Here is a 22,219-nt window from a genome sequence, read left to right on the forward strand (position 1 = left end):
CCAATTTTCTGAACTTATAAACGAAATTATATCAATATAAGATATCTTTAAAAAAAAGATATGAAAAAATTAAATTTGTTCAAGATGATTTTTTTTTTAAATTGAAAGTTTAATAAGGATTTGGTATATTTTTGTAATAAATTTTAGTCTTGCGTCTTCAGCTAAATACAAAACATTTATCATCTACAGTACACGTATTTCTGTATGCGATTAAAACCTTTAAACTGCCAAAAAGAGATATCAGTTAGTATAAGAACTAGATAGATTGCACGATCAGTATACTGGTCCCTGCTGATAAGGCAAGTAACAACATTGTCTTTGTTTGTAAGGCACATTATATTAATTGCATTTTCAAAGAACTAGGTTTCGATTCTACACATGGTAATCCTTTTACCCATATCAGCCTTTTCAAGCAGGAAATACTTCAAAGTCATGAATCGGTTATGGATATCTTTAATATCCCCAATAAACATAATGAATTTAATTTACCGTATTTGTACTGGATTCAGAAGCTTCACAAAAGTCCTTACAAACAGAGATATATAGCAGGTTCCAGTACATGTTCTAGCAAACCTCTCTCTTTACTCCTTACGAAATTCATACAGTAGTGAAGGAGAAACTTGAAGTGTACTGTACAACAATATACTCCAGAAGTGTTGTGAATCAGATATGGATACTAAAAAACCTCTAAAGAATTATTAGAAACTTTGAGATCACAAAACCTTACCAAAATCATTAGCATCAAAACGTACGATTTTCAACGCTTTATACAACCATTCCACATGAAAAATTAAAATCTAGGCTTTTTGATATCATCGACAGCTGTTTCTTCAATTAAAATGGAAGTAAAAATACTTATCTTATCAATGGAAATATAAAAAAAATAATTTTGTTAAGAACCTTTCTGATTGCAAACACAAGTACTCTGAAGTTGACATTAAAAAGATGCTTTCAGAGTTTCTGATAGACAACATCTATGTAGTTTTTGGAAAGCAAGTCTTCCAACAATCTGTTGAAATTCCCATGGGTACCAATTGTGTCCCATTGTTATCACACCTATTTTTGTATACTTATGAAGCAGAATTGATTTAAAAACTTGTTCGTGAAAAAAAATAATAAATCACTCGCTGTGGCATTCAAGTCAACATTCAGGTATATCGACGACGTATTATCTTTTAACAATTGTTATTTCCATTCTTACTTCGAATCGATATATCCAGTGAACTTGAAATAAAAGATACCACAGAGTCTGTGTCATCTGTTTCATATTTGGATAGTTTACTGCAAATGGACATTGATGGTAACCTAACACCAAAACTTTATGATGAACGCGATGACTTCAATTTTTCTATAATCATCTTTCCTTAATTATGTAGCAAAATACTTTCGTCACTTAATTGTTTGCGGACTTTTCCGTTTTGTTTCCCGATTACGACAAAGAGCAACGGTGGGTGTGACCGGTCAGCAGAGGATGCTTACTCCTCCTAGGCACCGGGGGCTCGTAACATAAAAGGTACTTGAGTCTAAGACAGTGCTTAAGCAGGACTTATATACATTCTTAGACTTAAGTCCGTAAGTAGAAGAGTGTTTAGATAGGATAATTTACCTAAAAAGGCGGTCAGTAGAGTTGACTTAAGTATGTCCTAAGTGTTGTTCTCACGCATTTTAATGTGTAATTGTTAATTATTTCAGTTCAGCATTTTATTACAAAGTAGTATTAACACAGAATCAACATCTTAATTTTCACCAATAGCAAAATTTTTATTTGATTGATATAAGCATGAATGATCTTTAACATTTTCTAGATACCGGTAGTATGCAAGTAGGCTCCTGAATAGGTTGTAAATACGTAATGGTCGGTTTACAATAAGAAACTTTGTTTTCTCTTGGACTGAGATGTCACACTTTAATTGGTTTAGACATAGCACGTGATTGCCTCATATATCTCTATAATTGTTCGGTGAGAAATAATATGAGGCAATATGGCCGTCATTGGCCGACGCTTCCCTTACTCATTTCGACGTTTCATAGTATTTAATACATAAACCGCATGCTGTAAGTTCTAAAAGTATTTGGAGTAGTTGCCCTTTGCAATTCTTTAAAATTAGAGTAGTTGCTCTTAGAATATTGACGTCACATTGTTTTGTCTGGAGCAGAACAAAATGGCAGCGTCGTTTGCTCAAATATCTGCAGAGGAAAGGGAGAAAACTTTTAAAATTGAATAGCAACAAACATTGTAAGTGAACATAGGTGAAGCAAAGATTTTTAAAGAGTATTTGAAAGGTGAGATTGAAAATTTGAAGAGTTTAAATGAGTTAAATTGGACGAGGTGTTAGGCATTTTGTACATGGCTTTGCGTAGATCATCGCTATTTGTGAATAAATATGTCGCTTGATGGTCCTCGGGAAAACAAAATATATTGAGTTGATCAATCTCATAGACGGCTCGTCTTTGCCTCGCCATCTATGAGATTGATCAACCCAGTATATTTCCGTAGTGAGTCAGTAACTAACCTAATAAGTAATAGTAAATATAAAGTCGCGAAAAAAAACCTTCTGAAGACAGTAAAACCCTCAGTGATTTTAAAGAAGACAATTGCCTCATTTCAATATATCGTTTTAATGAAGAAAATATACCCAGGGTATGTAAATTGCCTTATTGGTGAGATAGGATGTAGAGCGAAAGATGAAAAGAAATCCACTATATAATTATATCAAGGTCTAACGGCATCGCGATATCACGCCTCAGGCAGTCTTCCTGAATGACTAAAATAGTGAATATTCGTCAAAACAAAGAAGGAACAACAATAGACTGAATATTTTGCCCGAGATCCATCACTTTGAGCTTTTTAAAAAGTTTAGGTACATATGTATGTATACTTATGCCACCTTGAATGTTATGTCTGTACATTTACCCCATCAAATATTAAAGATGTCATGCTCATGTATCTATAGAAATATGATTTTATTACCAATACATTAAAATTCGACATTGCTAAGTTTGCTTTATGTTACAGCATAAGACAGACTTAAATAGGACTTATGTAGGTCCTAGAATTCCGCCTAAGTCCTACTTCTGACCATACTTAAGTCAATATCTTAGCATGTTTTATGTTAAGAGCCCCTGATCCTACCTCTATCTTTTTGGAGGTCCGTATGGCTCTGTTTTGAATTTGTATTTTGTTTTATGGATTTTTGAGATGGTTGACGGTTTGTTATTGTCATTTTTTCATTGCAGTACTTTGCTGCATGCATTATCTAGTTTTATCACACAAGGAGCGTAAAAATGTTGCTATACATTTAATGTACATACATGTATTTTAGATTATATTACTTTCCTTACTTATGTAGCAATATATCTTTATCACCTGCATTTGGTGCTTTTGTCTCTCAGTTAATTTTATACACAAGGGCATGACAGTTAACAACGTTGGAACTCATAATTCTTGGAATCAACTGTGGTCTTGCCACAGCAACCTATCCTAGCTATGGATATTCTCCCCAACTTGGATATGGTTCTGGCTATCCTCTCTACAGTGGACTCGGTTCTTTGGGTGGTGGTTTAGGACTTGGCAGCGGCCTTGGAATTGGCAGTGGTCTAGGCAGCGGTCTTGGCTTCTTTGAAGGATTAGGCACTGAACTCGGTACCCTCAATGGTTTTAGACTTGGCAGGGGAATTGATTCCTTCGGTGGTTTAGGAAGTGGACTTAGCGGCTTTGGACTAAATGGGCTTGGCTTATTTGAAGGACTAGGTGGAGTGACCGGATATACTCCAAGCCATGGTCTTGGAAACAGTATCGGATACTCTCCCTGCCCTACCTACAATACTGGATTTGGAGGTTTGGGTGGATTAGGAAGTTTGGGAGGATTAGGGTCTAACCTAGGTGAATTAGATGGATTAAATGGAGGACTTGATGGTTTGGGTGGACTGAATGGAGGTCTTATCAGTGGAAGCATCGGTGGAGGTTATCACAGTGAGTAGAAACATTCCCATGGGACTTTTAGTAAGAGAAAATTTACTACATGTACTTATGAAAGAGATAACATTGTATTTGTTTCATCTGGTTTTCATTATATTGAGATTTGATATCTTTTTACACTTTATGATTAAATCATTTCATGTTTCCATTCAATACAGAGAAGAAAGTAAACAAAAGAATAAATGGACTGTTTTTGGTTTCTGTGAAGCCGGAGAACGACTATGCGAACATAACATTGTATGTTGATGTTTTTATATATATTTCTTTATATGAATAAACGTATATTTCACTGCAATTTATAAAACTGTTGGTTGTTTAATATTCCTACGTATATATCGTTAGGATTACATTAATCAGTGGCCCAAAAATATCAATCACTACAAATGAAATACCAACAATTGTTCACTGTGGCCCTTCTAAAGTAGTGCTATTAATTTCTTTCAAATATCTCTAAATCCAATGACATCTCTTTAACGCTAATTTCATGTGAATGATTGTAGAAAAATCCCACAGGTATTTGTTTCTGTAACAAAAACTTCACCGTATTTTATGACGAGAGGACAAGGTATCTGACTAGGCAGTACCTGAAGGACCTCATTTCCGAAATTATAATTTCATAAACAATTGAAAAATTTGTCAAAATGGTGCACCCGTTCCAAAGTTTTTATAATTTGGAAATTGTTATAAACGAGAAAATAGTTTTGAGAGCGGAAAAAAGTTAAATATTAATAACTCTCCTGTTTATAATTTTCAATGAATATATTGAACATTTATTTACTCCATTTTATTTCATCTAAATTCTGGAACTTTTTTTAAACTGACTAATAAGAGCTCCATACTATTGATTGTCGAAAACACAAAACTACCTTTTTTATCTACATATATATTGTTGGTATTAAATTTTAATTACGTCAAATGTTTGAGATCACGATAACGAAAAGTATTCAAAATCAAAAGTTGAAAGGAACAATACAAAACAAGAGCAGAGCAAACACGGACCTCTCTTTGGATTTTTTTGTTTATACACTTTTCCAAGTAGTTGTTGGCCTGTTGTTTGAAATACTCACGATATTATACTAACATCAAATATCTAAAATGGCACAAAAACCACAAACCACTTAATTTTAGCAATTATATTGCATAAAAAAATTTAAGAATAGTACACATTTTTCTCTGTTTTGATATCAATCAACCTTGGTCATTGCATATCATTTTGAAATGATAAAAAGTTGTTATTAAAATCAAAACGGGTTATTAAACTATTATTTAAAAATTGTAATTTTTTTTTTATCGAATTCTTATGGTGCAGTTAATGCTTTATCAGCCAAAAGTGAGTACATTTTAATTTGTTACAAAATTTAGGAGTACTTTAAACAATCAACGGCAATTGCCAAAAAATCAGATGTTTATGAATTCGAATTTTCATTAATAATGTGGCCTTCAACAATACCTACAAGGTGCATGTGGATGATTCTTGAAAATATGTACTGCCTTAGTATCATTATTATTCAATCATAGAATTGTAAGTACCAGTTCTCATTTCAATGGCAAGTTCTATCAATAAAAGAGAGCTATATATTTATTTATTTTCATTGAGTGTTATATTTAAAACATACCAATGTTATTCTTATGCTGTAATATGAGTTATGAAACTCAATTTAAATTTCATAGTTAGAGAAATAATGTACCCATTTCATAAAAACCTAGAGCGCATGGAAAAAATAACCAAAAATGCCACAAATACAAGTTCATGATAATTCTTAATGCAAACTATGTAAACATATACTTAAATAATTAACGCTATGATATGACACAGTTCTGAATGCAAACAATGTTTATAGCGAAAGAGTTACACTTGTACAAAGATAACAATCAATTATTTTTGCTTATATTGAGACCATTTAGATAGAGACAATTGAAAATGCATCACAAATAAAATATTTTAATCGAAACAAATACAAGATAAACAGATTAATAGCGACCAGAATATCTTTACCACAGAATTACATCGGAAAAGTATGAAGAATTTTTATGAGCTTTGTTCTATACTTTTCACAAATCTGTTGACTTCTATAAACTAAAAAAAATCACTGCAGAAAAAATGGTAAGTACCAAGTACGTACCATCATTTTTTAAAGGGGGGGGAGGGGGGGGGCAAGCACATCCAAAAAATCTTGACAAGCCAAAACAAGGACTTTTTAAATTGCCCCTCGCGCTCCCCCTCCCCCCCCCCCCAAAAAACCAAATACTTCAATTGGTTTTTTTTAAATCAATGTTTGAAGAATAATTAATGAAAGTTGTAGCTGAAAAAGTCTTGGGATTGAAATATATGCAATAGTTGATTGATTTAAAATTCACTATTTATTTTTAGCATACCGAGACGAAATCGGTAGAAGCGTATACTACTACTACTACTACTTGGTTAAACTTTCTGAAGAAGGTCCTATTTCTAAGTTATTACCAGTCCTGTCTTCAACAAACATGCATGAATGTTGCATATGGGCATACGTAAGGACACACTTGAATGCTGAGTCTGGACCATGAGTGTCAGATGCTTGCAGGTTAAAGTTTTTAAAGCTAATCAAAGTTTTTATAGTAAATGCTCTTTGATGGCCATATCTAAATTATTTCTGGTCGAAACTTTACCAAAGGTTTCTAGAGTAGGATTGGAAAGAAATGGTCCTCACTAATTCAAACTTGCATTGTTGATTAAATACCTAGCGAAATATACAGAAAGTGGTTTGAGTTACCAGATACTAAAGTAGATTAAATATTTCAGAACAACTCAGGAACGGCTGATCAAACTTGCCTGGTTAATAATTTCAAAACTATTTTATTGATACATAACTTAATCTTAATATATCTAGATGCTGTAATTTTCAAACTTTCATGGTTCAAACAGTTTTTTAAAACTTAAAACAAACTTGAGATGCAATTGCCATTTCTCCATTGTCAAGTATGATAAAAGTTTGGTCCTACATCAATCAAACGTTCTTGATGGATGTGATTGTTCATATACGATATATCATATGATTTTTATTCCTATCATATATATCATCTTGTATCGTATAGAATAATACGGAATCGTATCATATGTAACAGTATCGTATCATATAAAACAATATTATATCATTTTATACAATTTCACATCATATTATACAAATATCGTATCATATATTTTTAAAACGTATCATTTGAAAATTATATACCATACGCTTTATTCGTAATAGCGTATAGTTATTGTATCATATCCCAATACATTCTATTGTATCAATTTATACAATATTCTGTGATATGATACAAAGAGAAAAATACAAAATATGCATTTTTTTCATATTAGCCTGATATTAAAATATCAGGCCGAGGGCTGGAGAGTTGATATTGGTCGATATTGGGTAAATTTGAATGAAATGCATATTTTGCCATTTATTGTTGTTTTCATAATATATTTAAATCAATAGTTATCTTTGAAATGAAAGAAAAACTAATTTAGCTTAAATTTGGTTTTTCCACCTCTAAACCGGCGTATTTTTGACAGATGTATTGAAGTTTAATCTATATTTAAATGTTATAACGTCATATTTCAAACTGCAGTTTAGCACTAAAAACGAGAAAAGTCCCGAGTTACTCCAAATCAAAAGTGCAACTTAAGGTGTTCCGGAATAACTTACTGTTATTATAATTTACTATGACAAATAAATTTATATCTGTATTTACCTTTTTTATAGATGTGATAACTTTGTATGTATTGAACTAATTTAATTTTTAAGAAAAAGAGTTAACAATACCCCCCCCCCAATGTTTAATTGTCAGAATGAGAAAAAGACGTTTCATTGTTCAGACTTGACAACAAGCTGTAAACATACGTCCTTTTTGTTGTACCAACCGCAAACATGATTAAATCCATCATCAATTAAATCATCATATTACTTCATTTATCATCGTCTCATCTTATCGAACATTAAGTTGCACTTTTGAATCGATATATAAACCAACGCAAAGCTGAATTAAATATGCTCCGTTTGTAATCTTCAAAGCAGGTAAATCAGAATTTTCACATTTTAAAACTTTAAGAAAAGAAAGTTAAGAAAGTTCTCTAAATTTTGTATTCATGATTAAACTTCTTAATTATAATGATTAACAATAGAAATTTTGCTTACAAAAAGGATAAGATAAGAATGCATAAATAATTCTCCGAAGTTTAAAGCAATATGAGCTGCAATTTTCATGTTGAAAATATTTTGAAAGAAAGTGTCATTTTGTACTAAAATGACAAAAAATATCATGGTTTTAAAATTTCTGTTAGCTCTGTTTTTGTGGGGAAAAGCCATTAAGAAGCCTTAATTGGAGAAAAATTGAATTATTGTCGTCCTGTACAAAACATTGATCTGCTATATATTCCTTATAAGAGAAATCTTTCTCCTGACAAAAATTAATGATTTTTTTAACACTTTTTAACACTTGATAATAATACACTTAGACAAAAATTAATACTATTTATTGTTGGTATATTTGTGGTTAAATTTTACTTTATATCATCATTTCATTCTTTATAGAAATTTAAATTGAAATAAACAAAAGGCAATGTTTTTAATTTCTTTGAACTTCTAAATTCAGGTTCAGTATTGGTACACGGATTATTTCCCCTTTTTCTTTTCCTAGAGGTGTACTATAAAATATTTCAAAAGATTAGATGAGGCAATCACCTTTATAAATTTTAAATTTAACCCTTAAAATATATACATCTATTAAGTGTAAGAAACAAAACTTTATCATAGTAAAATTTTAATTAAAAAACGACAAGTAATTTTATTATCAATAGAAAGTACAGGATAGCTCTTTATATTTTTACATTTGTATGGATGAAGACGTGGTTTCTAGTGAAATATATTTTATTTTACCATTATTTAGGAACAGAATGATTTCCGTTTTACTCTTTGCAACCCTCCTCGGATTGGCTTGTGCAACCTATCCAACTTACACCACAGGTGGATCATATCTTCCTTATACAGCAGGTGGAAGCCAGGGTCTAGGATTCCAAACGTCCCCTTATTCCACCGGTGGTATAAGAAACTTTGGATTACAAACCTATTTTCCCAGCACGTACAACACATTTGGCAATGGATACTACCCATCATCATCCTTTCTATTCAACACTGTTTCCTATCCAACTGTGGTCAGCCATCATCTGTACTTCCCCGGTGGAAACCCATGGGAACCTGGTAGGAATTTTATTGATCTGAGAGTGAACCCCTATCCCTGGTACTTGGGATATTATGGAGGACTTGGAACTGGATTTGGAAGCACCCCTTTCCCAGGGACATATGGAACATTTGGAAGTTCTTTGGGCTATCCCACCGGATCTCTCACCACTGGATACCCTGGATATGGATCCGGAGGATATTTTCCCATCGGAAATATAGGAGGACATTTTCATAGAAGTAAGTAACCCGGTACTTAACTGATGACCTTATCATGCAATCAAATATGTAAAATATTTTTATTATATATATATATATATATATATATATATATATATATATATATATATATATATATATATATATATATATATATCTCACAATGCTTTATCTTTATACATTTTTCCTGTGATCTTAAATTATTTGATCTATTTTATATCTTTCAGAGAAGATATACTGAAGATGATGACTGCAAGAGAATTTGTTATATTTTTCTACGATATTTAGAATAAATTATTAGTTAAGCATCTGTTTTGCATCAATTGATAATCATAAAATGTCTATTTGATTATTAAAGTAAATACAAAGAACAAATTGAATCATGGAAAATCACTAAAACACTAAAACAAATATTTATACTGTAAAAAGCCATTTGAAACACACGACAAGAAATTAAAAATATGTTATTTGATAAGAATGAATAACCATAACGATGGTTGAGCTAGAGAAACAATGTTGAATTTTTTGAAATGTTGGTATTTGTTGTATGATAAATTGAAAATAATAATCTAATGGTGTACATGAAGCCATTGCATTTTTAATAATGGACTGTCACTGAAAAACATTTACTTTAGTAACTATAACTACGATAAATGATTTACCTACAGGTGTGTAAAATAACTCTTCGTGTAAAAAATCGAAACATGTACAGAAGTGCTATATTAAACTTTCCGGATTCGTAATTTTGCGTACTTAAGGTTTGCGTTGATATTAAAATCTGAACACTACTTTTATAAGTATAAACCGCTTGTTTCTCTTTCTTGCTGCAACCCCATCAAACCCCATAGAATCCTATGACCTTTTTTTTACATTTAAAGTACTACGCTGTATCAATCCTATTAAAATCAAACTTGTAAAAACCGTTCCTCTACAATACGCTTTAAAAATCTAACAACATCCCATAAGGGGTATAAGATCTAACAACATTCTGTACGGTTTCACCTCAAAGCGAAAATTTTCTGTTAGCCTATTAAATCACTGCTGCCGAATTCTTGAATGACATTGGTGCTTAAAAGTGCGACATGCCTGTGTTGATGCTTGGTTTGTGTTTTTGTTGTAAAGCTTGCCAGGTTAATCTTAAAACAAATAGCCGACCGGAAAGATTTTATACACAATATGGCAGGAAAAAATTATCTTTGCATGAACTTCACGTCCAAATATCAGAACAGTAAGACATAGAGCTTTCAAACTATTTTAAGACGCACTGAATGTTCATTCATTTTTTAAAAGCAAAGTTTTTAAAATCAAAGTCTATACATTTTTTTTTTGGTATTTTGATTTTAATACAATTATGAAAACAGTTTTGTAAAGTTTTGATGGTCATAAGAGATGATAATCAACATTTTCAAAAATGGAGAAAGTATTCTCTTTACAAATTATCATACTCACGAAAACAGCAACTTCCTCCTCTAGGATGTGTCAGAGTTTTTGTAGCTTTTTTTTTTGTTAAATATATCGCTCGGCGCCTATACATTATTTTTCTTTTCCTTTATCAAAAAATCTATATGATTCTTTCTAAGCACGTTTGCAGGTCGAAGTGATTGGAGTATTAAATTCCTTTTCTCAACAATCTACATCATTATCTAGTTTCTTCTTGTCTTTTTTTTTCTTTGCCTTACATTTTGTCAAAAAGAACGTTTTTGTTTGTCTGATCTTGATTTTTAAAAGGAGGTACTAGAATCTTTGTTTTGATTTTGATGTTTGGTAAAACTGTCGATTCTTTTATCCTGATGACGATTTTTTTTTCAATAATCATTGCTAATAAAAAAAGAGATCGTATTGATAAGCGATTTGCACACACCACGACGACAATGTGGTAAGTATCTTGTTAACGGAGGTGCCCAAAAGGCAATGTCTATGACCTCGGAGACCAAACAAGGTCTGCAGTACTTCGTGCAATCGATGCAACGGTAAAGTCCAGCAGTGTTCAATCTCATAAATGACACCAAAAAAAACATAGTTCTACCTTTCGATGAATGCTGAACAAAAAAACCCACTTACATACATGGTTGTAGAGAGGACCCCCTTTCATATTTTTTCAGTTTTTAAATCTTAAAAATAAGTCTGTAACTACGCAGTTCGACAGCTGTTCTGAGTGATTAAAAGGCATTGTCCTGTTCTTGCATGCATACATTTCAAACAAAATGACATGTAGGACTTCATATTTATAGCTTTTATAACGTTGGCAACATTTTTGGCCAGTTTCGGGCATAAACAAGCCAATTCAAGAAATTCTTACATTCTTATCATCAAATGTACAAGATGGCCGCATCCCCCCCCCCCTTTATAGTGTAGCAATTTTACATCATTTCCTGCATATGAATTTTTTGTCTCTCGGTTGATTCAATATGCAAGGGGATGCTCTACAAATAAACAATTTTAAAACGAGGAAAGCTACTGACAAACAAGTTGATGAAACAAGATTATCAACAATATTGATTGAAATCATCATTTCGTAAGTTCTATGGTCGATTTAACGACCTTGTCAAATACAATCTTCCAATAGCTTGTATACGACTCACATTTTTCATGCATATCAATCACTGAATTATCTAAGAATTTTTCCGTTTTCCCGATTACGACAAGGAGCATATGGCGGGATTGACCGATCAGCAGAGTATGAGTTCTCCTCCATGGCACTTAAACCTACCTCCTTTTTTGTAGAGGTCTGTGTTTGCTTTGCTCCTGTTTTGTATTTTTCCTTTCGACGTTTAATTTAGAACATTGTTCGGTATCGCCACAGTTCATCTTTGAAGTAATTTTCAATCGTGAGTTCACAAATGAGAGTCTTATTAAAATTTTCTTATATTATTCTTTTAATTTCCCCCCAGAAATACTTAGTCTTCAAATAAAAATTTGAAAGATTAAATTTGATCGTCATTAATTCATGTTGAAACATTCTCTAATATTATAAACTAAGCATTAGAAAAACGTTATTTTTTTAAAGTAAATCTATGAAGAATATTAACATTGTTTTTAAAAATATTTTGCACACGGCGGGTGTGACCATTCAGCAGAGGATGCTTACTCTTCCTAGGCGGCACCTGATCCTACCTCTATCTATTTGGAGGTCCATGTTGCTCTGCTTTGAATTTGTATTTCGTTTTATGGATTTTTGAGATGGTTCACGGTTTGTTATTGTCATTTTTTTTCATCGAGAGAATACCAAAACAGTTGATCACAATTATCATATTAACAATCATCAATCATATCTTTAATAAAAAAAAAAGAATAAAATTTAAAAACAATCGCAAAGTGTTTTAGGCAGTATGGTCCGATTTTTATCTAATTTTGTGAAAACTGTAGAACGATGGTTTTGTTATATAAATGCATAATGATAGGCAATTTCCTAATCATTTGAGGTAGAATGTTTCACATACTATCATTTTATTTTCCCCCTTAATATCATTTCTTAAACATTATTTCGTTGCTTCAATAAAAAGATATGCTCTGTATTAATTTTTTTTAAAATTCTGTACTTTCATGAGAAAGTAAAATCTGTTTTAAGTTCAAGGAAGACGAGGTAAAATTTTAAATTTGTTATTAAAAAAGGTATGATTTTATTATTGAATAAACCATGTCCAGTACTGTCGGTGTTAGTATAACCTTTTAAAGTCATTCTCATTTATATGACTCCATTTTGAAATATCACTGTCGCTCAAGTTAAGATCGTTTTTTCTTGAAGTAACGGGATAATATTATGCTTGTTTTGCAATAAACGATTTTGGAAGTTTATACTTAATACATCGCTGTTTATTTTTGAAATGTACTATTATTTTTATTTTATCATTAAATTATAGATGTCACAGGGATTTCCTTATGTCGCTAGATAGGCTAATGATAATATTTGTCCATTTTTCAGCTACTGAAGTCGGAAAAGGAAAAAATAAAAATATAAATTTTTAATGAAATGAAACCCCAACATTTTAGAGACTACAGTATTTGCCACTCGTTAGTATTTCTTGTATCATGGACTGATAAAACCTTTCGCAATGTTTGCATTAACAAGCGTCAGAACTTGTCAAAAATTACCTTCTGGTAGGAATTAAGCCAAAAACGATTTGGATAAATCAGATTTCATCTGAATATATCTATTTTGTAGGTATTAAGTATATGATCCGTTTTTACTATATGGCATTGCTTTGTTCAAAAACTCGGTATCCGTCCGATATTTTCCACTGTCAAATGAAAATGAAAGTTCTCTGCGCAAACAGTATACTCTAAATAATCCCACCCTATATATATATCTTTTAAATATTTGTATAGCTTTATTGTTTTGCGATATTCAAACCAAATAAAGCAGTGATGTAAAGAAAAACAACAAAATGACTTTTTGTTAACTAGGGTTACCGTTAACAAGCGGTACTTTTTTTTATATGAATATTACAAATCGGGAATTTTCAATTATAGAGGCATTCATGACGTAACAGTCAAGTAAAAACCACTAGTAAGAACGAACTTACCACAACAGAAGCATTTTTGATAGGTCACAACATTTATTATTTAAAGTTTTTATCTTCATGTATACTAGTATATTCGATTATCGATCATACAAATATATATGATTGGTTTTTGACAATGCACACAATTGATAACATGAATATACAAATCATTATAACCACATTCATTAGAAGCTGTATATATTTTCCATAAACTGAACTTTATCTGATTTAATTAAACATGAACTTCTCTTATTTTCTCAATGGACATTATACAGCAACAAGTGAAAAGCTGTCAATGTGACAGCAAACCTGGTTTTCTTTTATGTAAACTGTGTCCATAATCCATGTCAACCCTTATCCAGTGAAATGGAGTACCCTACATGTATATGCAACATTTTGCCAAAAAATGACTAAGTTCAGAAGCTAGTATTTTTTTCATGAATTATCGAAATCCAAGCAATACGCACACATCTGATATATGTACAATTGATCTGCAAAAGAACAACTTCCTATCTTGAGAACTGTAGGGGGAGTTATCCGTACAATGAGGGTACCCTTTATGCAATATTTTGCCAAAAAATGACTAAGTTCAAAATCTGGTATTTTTCTCATAAATTATCGGAAATCAAAATCAGAGCAATATGCACACCTCTGATATATGTACAATTGATCTGCATAAGAACAACTTCCTATCTTGAGAACTGTAGGAGGAGTTATCCGTACAATGAGGGTACCTTATATGCAATATTTTGCCAAAAAATGACTAAGTTCAAAAGCTGGTATTTTTCTCATAAATTATCGGAAATCAAAATCCTAGCAATATGCACACCACTGATATATGTACAATTGATCTGCAAAAGAACAACTTCCTATCTTGAAAACTGTAGGAGGAGTTATCCGTACAATGAGGGTACCCTTTTGGCAGCCGCCCGCCCGCCCGCCATTTTCACCATTTTAATAACCGGATTTTTCCGTTGGAAAACCCGGTTAAAAATACCACTGCGAATATCGGTAAAGAAAAATCAAGGGCAGGTTAAAAATATATAAAATGAGAAAAGAAAAGTAGATTTTATATGTTTTACAATATTTTTGTTTATTAACATTAGTTGAAAAAAAACAATATTACTAGCAATTTTAAATTGGCTTAATTTCGAATGCGATTGATTTTGAATTAAACCTAAAATATTTTTACCTTCAAACCCTTTAAATCGATGATGTTGGGCTTTATAAGCAATTGCAGTAATTTGAATAAATTTACATCTCCTCTAAGTCTTACGGAAACTTATAGTTAATTCATAGCTCTATAGAAACAGCCAGACTGAAATCTACACGCCCCGTTTATCGATTGGTCGAAAGCTGCAGCGGCTGAAACTGACAAAAGGCTGACAGGACAGATATCGACACGCCCTGTTTATCGATTGGCCCAAATCTACAGCGACCTTGAAAAAATCACGGACTGCACGAAATAATCATGATCAAGTCAGACTCAAAGTCACACGTGAGACGAATTGGCTGTTTCTTTCAGCTTACGTACTTACGTACATTAACAGTAATTTATTAAAATGTACTTACTTTCCTTAATCAATTTATCAATAAGCTGAAAGAAAAGATATTAATTTAAACAATAAAATGCTTTCTTTGATGATTCATGTGGGTTATGAAGGTAGCGATCATTGCAGAAATTTTTTTTAAAAACTCGCCAACGCGGGTTATGTATTTTTTCTGCAATGTCGCTACCTTCATATCCCGAATGAATCACCAAAAAAAGCAGCATTTTAGTGTTTAAATAATGAAAGTCATAAATTTTTACTTCCGTTTTCGTTATGAAATAGAACAGAATTTTAGATACACCTACAATTTTATTGTAATGGTTTAAAACACATAGTAAATATGTTAACTATTCTTAGATTTAATGTTTGAATACTGCAAGATGAACAAGAACATATTAAGATGAATACATGTCAAAGGATTAACAAAGACACCATTGTTTTGCAGTAGCTGCTATGCAATTGATCAAACATCAGTATAATGTTTCAAGTAATGTTAAACTCACCGACCTTGGTTAGATTGCGATTTCAAGCGACTTAAAGTTTGCCAGAAGTTTGAAATTTATGATGACAGATAACATTTTTGACGGCTTTTTATCTTCTTGCGTTAGGAAAGATACATAAGAGATACATGTACAAACATTCATTGAGCAAGTTGATTTATTAATCAATAAGTATTTACCATCCCAAACGTAAAGCTTATCAATTGAAAGAGAAAAGGACATTTCATTGTGTAGTTATAAATGCTTAAAACAAACGTACATTTGTCGTCCTACCGCAAAACCATTAAACTCATCGTAAGTTCAATCATTATAACACCTCACTGAACTTAGCCTCACCACAGTGAACATTAATTTGTACGTTTGAATTGATATATTAACCTGCTTTGATTTCGATCCAACAGGTTCTTTAGATATATCAAGGCAGGTAAATTTGAAATATAGATGGTTTTTAAACTTATTCTTCAACCTCCAAAGCTTTAAGAAATGTTCTCAACTTCATTTTCACTATATTTTTCTTAGAAAAAAAAACAAAACTAAACATGCTTCTTAAAATTTAATTCATTTATCTGTTTTTCAAAGCCATTTTCACAATGTTTCTAAACATTGATATACTTGATATACATATATCAACATGCATTTAATTTTCAGATCTTGGTTTCTTAACATGATCACTTTATTTTTTATATTCAACCTGTTTATGTTATGTGCGTTTTGGGGTTTTTTTCACCATCTTCATTATTAACATTTTAAAAGAATTCCAGTGATTAAGAAAAGGTTTACACGTCTGTTTAGTCCTTACCATTTAATATTTTTAAATGATATTAGATTTGACATTATAGCTGAAAACCAACTTATACACAATGTAACTTTATTCAAAATTTTTTAGATAGTTTTAAAAATAAAATGCAGTCATTAGATCAAACCAAGAATTATTGTTTCTTTAAAAATATTGTTCAAGCATCACATTAAGTGCTTGACAATGGTTAAAAATGTAGATATTTTTCTATCATTTAGGACCAAAATGATTTCCCGCTTACTCTTTGCTACCCTCCTTGGGCTGACCTGTGCCACCTATCCAACTTACACCACAGGTGGATCATATCTTCCTTATACAGCAGGTAGAAACCAGGGTCTAGGATTTCAAACCCTTCCTTATTCCACCGCTGGAATAGGAAATGTTGGCCTACAAACCTATTTTTCCAGCACGTACAACACATTTGGCAATGGATACTACCCATCATCATCCTACCTACTCAACGCTGCTTCCTATCCAACTGTGGTCAGCCATTATCTGTACTTCCCCGGTGGAAACCCATGGAAACCTGGTAGGAACTTTATTGATCTGAGAGTAAACCCTTACCCCTGGTACTTGGGATATTATGGAGGACTTGGTGACACTGGGTTAGGAAGGACCACTTTCCCGGGAAGTTATGGGACGTTTGGAGGTTCTTTGGGCTACCCGACTGGTTTTGGTGGATTTCTTTCTAATGGATTAACTGATATTCCAACCGCTGGGTTTCCAACTGGTTCCAATTTTGGTCTTAATCCGTCTTTCTCAACTCTTACTGGTAGCCTCGGGTTCGAAATTGGTGGAAATATAGGAGGAAACATCCATAGAAGTAAGCGATGCGATTCTCAGGTCACTTTATTGTTAAACAATGATAGTAGTTAAAAAACATGTGTTATTCCTTTTTTTTAAAAACGTCGTGAATATATGTTTCTAGACATTCAGATTTGATGCATTTTTCATTATTTTGTTTTATAATAATTTCAACAAGAATAACAAATTTGTCGTATCTTTCAGAGAAAGTATACTAAAGAAAAATGAAAGACTGGAGCATTGGAATGTTGTTATACTTGTGTACAATATGTAGAATAAACTAGTGTCAGTGTATCTTGTTCTTCTTTCTTTATTATCTGTTTAATGCAATATTTACCTCTCAGAAAATATTAAACCCCACTATATATAAAGTTGTAGATATTAATAGAATTAGTTAAAAAAAATTATCATTTCGTTTACTACTCTTTTTGCAAAGTACTGTCTCAAAAACACAGTTTGTCACTTTACATATTAGTTGTTAAAATTAATGATACTGCATCGAGTGTGAAGTGACTTATTAAAATATACAGAGCAGTACTGTCTACACAATATAAGATTCGATATAAAACGTTTTAGTTATATCATAGTGTCCAACAAACTTTTATAGCGTAAGATCCTTAAAAACAGAAACAGACTTTAATAATTGCAAAAAAAAACAAAAAACAAACAAACAAACAAATGTTCATTCCTTATTCAGCAATCAATACTGTACATAGAGTTATTTCTGAACTAAGTGTTATTTTCGCCCTTTTTCACTTGCAAACTGTTTCGTCTAGGCAAAGTTGTGTTTGAAGAAAGATAAATTGAGTCATTGGAATTCACCCAGTAGTAAATTTTCTCACTGACAACAAGGGCGAGAGGGGCAAAATTATTACTGGGCAAATATTTCCCTGTCGACAGTACCCAAATCGCACTTCTCATGAATCGCAGCGGTTTAATTATTTTACATAGGAAGTTGGAATTTTAGAATAGAACATATCATAACACAAAATACCTCAATCACCTTAACATGATGAAGAAACTAAATAAAGGCCTAATGTTAATACATTTTCAGTTAGTTGTCTAACTAGAAAAATAGTGAGTATTCTATAACTGTGTAAGTTTAATTTATGTTACTCTTAGGTATGCAGTAAATTTGTACTTCCAGAAAATATTTTTGCTTACTAACTGTACGATTTATAATGCTATAAATTATGTAATAAAGTGGAATTATTTTGTTTACGTATAATACTACAAAGTATGTAAAATAGCTGTATATCTGCTATGTATAGGACACTATGCAGCAAAAGTTGACAGTAACTTTATACATGATCTGAATTTGAAGTTTCATTTAGATGTTTTATCTGCAATATTACTGTAGATTTCGTTATTATGTTTTGCAAAATCACAGTCACTGAAAAGTTCCTACTTTATTGATAATAGGTTGCCTGCATTTTTTTGTCCAAATACATAACAAAAGGCTCGAGGGCCACATTGCTCACCTGAGCGATTTGGCCGAGTAGTTTGATCAAAGCAGCTTTATGAAGACCAATACAAAAATATTAATACAAAATGTTTTTTGCTATTTTTCTTATCGTTGTTTCAACATTTCAAAATCCAAAACTATATCAGGATGCATTGATACATATAAATAAAAACTTTACAAATTGTAGCATGGTGATTTATTAATAGCATGTTTTAAAGACTGTTTCCATTCCTACCTACATTGATTCTTTAACCTCCTCAAGGAGCTAAGTAATAGTTTGCAAGTTAATTTAGATTTTAAGGTGATGGGAAACCTCCATATTATGATGTACTATTATTCGAAATAAACAATAAAATGAAGTGTACTTTATTGAAAACAGTAAAACTCGGTTATAGCGAAGACCTAGGGACAATGTTTTCTATAAACCAGACTACAATTTTTGCTAATTGAGGCTTAGAAAGAAAATACATTCTATTAAAACCTTTAAAATCGAATTGTAAATCGAAGAATTTATGCAAAATAAATTCATTAAATTATATGGTAGTGCAAACTTTTTAACTGTAAACAAACTCGTTATAAAAGTGTTAAATTTCGTTATTATTCAATTCTATGGGACTCAAAATCATTTCGCCATATCCGTAAATTTGTTATATTTGAATTCGTTTTAACCGTAAAATTTTGCAAAGTTTTCTTTAAAAATTTTACTGGTGACTCAAAACAAAATTCGCTATAGTCGAGAATTCGCTATATCGGTGTTCGTACTAAACGAGTTCTACTGTATTTTCTTTCTCAAAATTGTCGCCTTACAGTATAGCGCAAAGTTAGAGTTGGAGCGTTCACTTAAAATCTGTAAGTCTTGAATTCGAAATCCGCTGATATTTCTTTAATTTTTACATTCTAAAAAGTTTTAAAAGATATTTTGAGGTGAAATATTTCATTTTGAACCTCTAACTGGTAAAAGTATCTTGATTATAATGCACTTTTATCCATATTATTATCAACAAGTGTCCCATACCACATAAAATATATAATGACATATGCTGATAACGAACAGTGTTTAAAATTTAAAGTCCAAAGGAAAAACAAAACAAGAGCAGAGAAAACATGGACCTCTTAAAAAATTTAGAGGTAAGATCAGGTGCAATGGAGGAGTAACCACCCTCTGGTATCATCAATTGGTAACTGTACGAACAATTAAAAAATTAATATCAGGATGGTTCCACAATAAAATCATACATGTTAACTTTACCCTTAGTATATGAGTTCTGGACATTTATCTATATTTTATTTTTCATTGATTGTATAGAGGTTTCTAAAAATCATGCCGCAAAATAAATCGTGTATTTGTTGCAATAAACTCTCCTTTTCTCGTTTACTTTGATTTTCTCTATTACATATTTCACAATATAAATAATCTTATATATTTTATCCCAGACCTAAACATTAAAATTCAGTAACTCACTTTTTTTTATTAACAAGAGTCCAAATTGTGACCGGAATATTATCTTATTAAGAAGAGAGCTACTTACGTACGTGTTAGAACTAGTGCCAAATCACATTGTAAATATAGGTTATGCCATATGTTACTTCTCATGTAAATATATGAGAATTAAACATGGAGTAAACATTATTTCATACTAACATTCAATCACAAATATAGGTATAATGTTGGTCATTAAGCTACTGATGGACTGTTTAAACTCAGTTTTCAATCGAAATAATACAGCAATCATTGAAGTGATATTCAAGTACAAAAAGATGGTAAATAATACTCTTTAAAATCAAAAGTTATGGTAAATTATTTAACAGATTACACAGGTTTGCCTTAAAATTTGTTGTACACCGTAGTACAGTGAATTTCGGTCTGAATAGTGACCCTGTCCTTCCAATGAATGAAAAATAATAGAATGGGTACAATAGATAATGTGAATATGAGACTTGTGTACATATCAGGTGATTTAATTTATAGCCAAATTCTCAACAGGTGAATGGGTGAAATACCGATCAGAAACTAGATTCGATAATACAACTTACAAAATACATGTAATGTATTGTCAGAAATGAAGGTAAATGGCATTTAAAGTCACGTCAAACACGCTTACATTAATCTGTCTCACGTGACGCCCCATTTTTCGCCTTTCATAAAAAGATAGATTCTGACAAAATGCATTGACAAGTTAAAGGAAAAAAATGTACCTAAATGCGCCCGTGTAGTTTAAATGCTTATAAATGTGAGGCGGATCTGAAAGTCTACCGGGATTGTAAAAAGTGTACCCCTACCATAAATAATGATAAATAATGATTATATAAATATTGATTTATTTCTCCCATTTGATTGATTTTTTAGGGGGTGAGGTAAGAAAGGGAGTCTTGAAGAGTGCATGTATCAATCAAAGTACTGAAGTACTGACGGGAGTTGATTTTATCTATTATCATATATTCTAAAATCAACTTATCTTGCGTTGCAATTAGTTTCTAGTCTGTATTTAAATTACGCACTTTTTATAAAATGAATTTTAATTAGACTTTTCAGACACGAATTTAGAGAAACCCCATATGAATCATGTTGTGTAATATTTAAAGATAGATTTCAAACTATGTATTAGTAATCGAAACAATTCTAAAAATTGTATGAATCGAAGCACTATTGATATTGAACTCCAGTCTCGTTCAACCAGTTGCTCAGCTGTCTCCGTTAATCTCCGACAAGCAAGAGAGCCTCTCAGTTTGTCGGTGATTTACGGAGACAGTCGAACATTTGGTTGAACGAGACTATATTAAACTCTGGCGTAGGAATACATGAGACTACATAAATATCTAAATTGTTCGTATTATATAAAATCTTACTATTTTCAAAGTATTTATAGATAAGTTTCCTTGAAAAACAATGCTTCAGCATACATTACGTCGAATTTTTCTATTATATTCGAGAACTAAGACTTGTCAGCGATGATGATTTGTGCTTAGGTCCAAACTGTTTCACTTTCGGTTTGCCAGAGTGACAGCATAGGAGAGTTGATTAAAATCAACTCCCAAAAATTGAGTATATGCAAAACAAAAAGAGAAGATCTAAAATTTATTTTCTCGCCAATTTACTGAGAGGCCGTATCAAACATTATCCTTTGAATACTTCATATATCTTTTTACAGAACTCTTCGTCTCAAGAAGATAAGTAAAGTCTAAACATAGCCATTTGGCCCACT

General features: G+C 31.6%; 3 protein-coding genes across 3 annotated transcripts; all 3 read left to right on the forward strand.

The window, feature by feature from the left end:
- Window positions 1-1,287: 1,287 nt before the first annotated feature.
- On the forward strand, window positions 1,288-3,981 carry LOC128182270 (uncharacterized). Its single transcript, XM_052850859.1, has 2 exons — window positions 1,288-1,300; window positions 3,473-3,981. The coding sequence occupies exons 1-2, from the start codon at window positions 1,288-1,290 to the stop codon at window positions 3,979-3,981; spliced, it is 522 nt and encodes a 173-aa protein (XP_052706819.1).
- A 4,916-nt stretch (window positions 3,982-8,897) lies between these two features.
- Window positions 8,898-9,428, forward strand: LOC128182271 (shematrin-like protein 1). Its single transcript, XM_052850860.1, has one exon. The coding sequence runs from the start codon at window positions 8,898-8,900 to the stop codon at window positions 9,426-9,428; it is 531 nt and encodes a 176-aa protein (XP_052706820.1).
- A 7,544-nt stretch (window positions 9,429-16,972) lies between these two features.
- On the forward strand, window positions 16,973-17,623 carry LOC128182273 (uncharacterized). Its single transcript, XM_052850861.1, has one exon. The coding sequence runs from the start codon at window positions 16,973-16,975 to the stop codon at window positions 17,621-17,623; it is 651 nt and encodes a 216-aa protein (XP_052706821.1).
- The last annotated feature ends 4,596 nt before the right edge of the window (window positions 17,624-22,219 follow it).

This window comes from Crassostrea angulata, chromosome 4, assembly GCF_025612915.1.
Source record: "Crassostrea angulata isolate pt1a10 chromosome 4, ASM2561291v2, whole genome shotgun sequence".
In the NCBI taxonomy this organism is placed as follows: domain Eukaryota; kingdom Metazoa; phylum Mollusca; class Bivalvia; order Ostreida; family Ostreidae; genus Magallana; species Magallana angulata.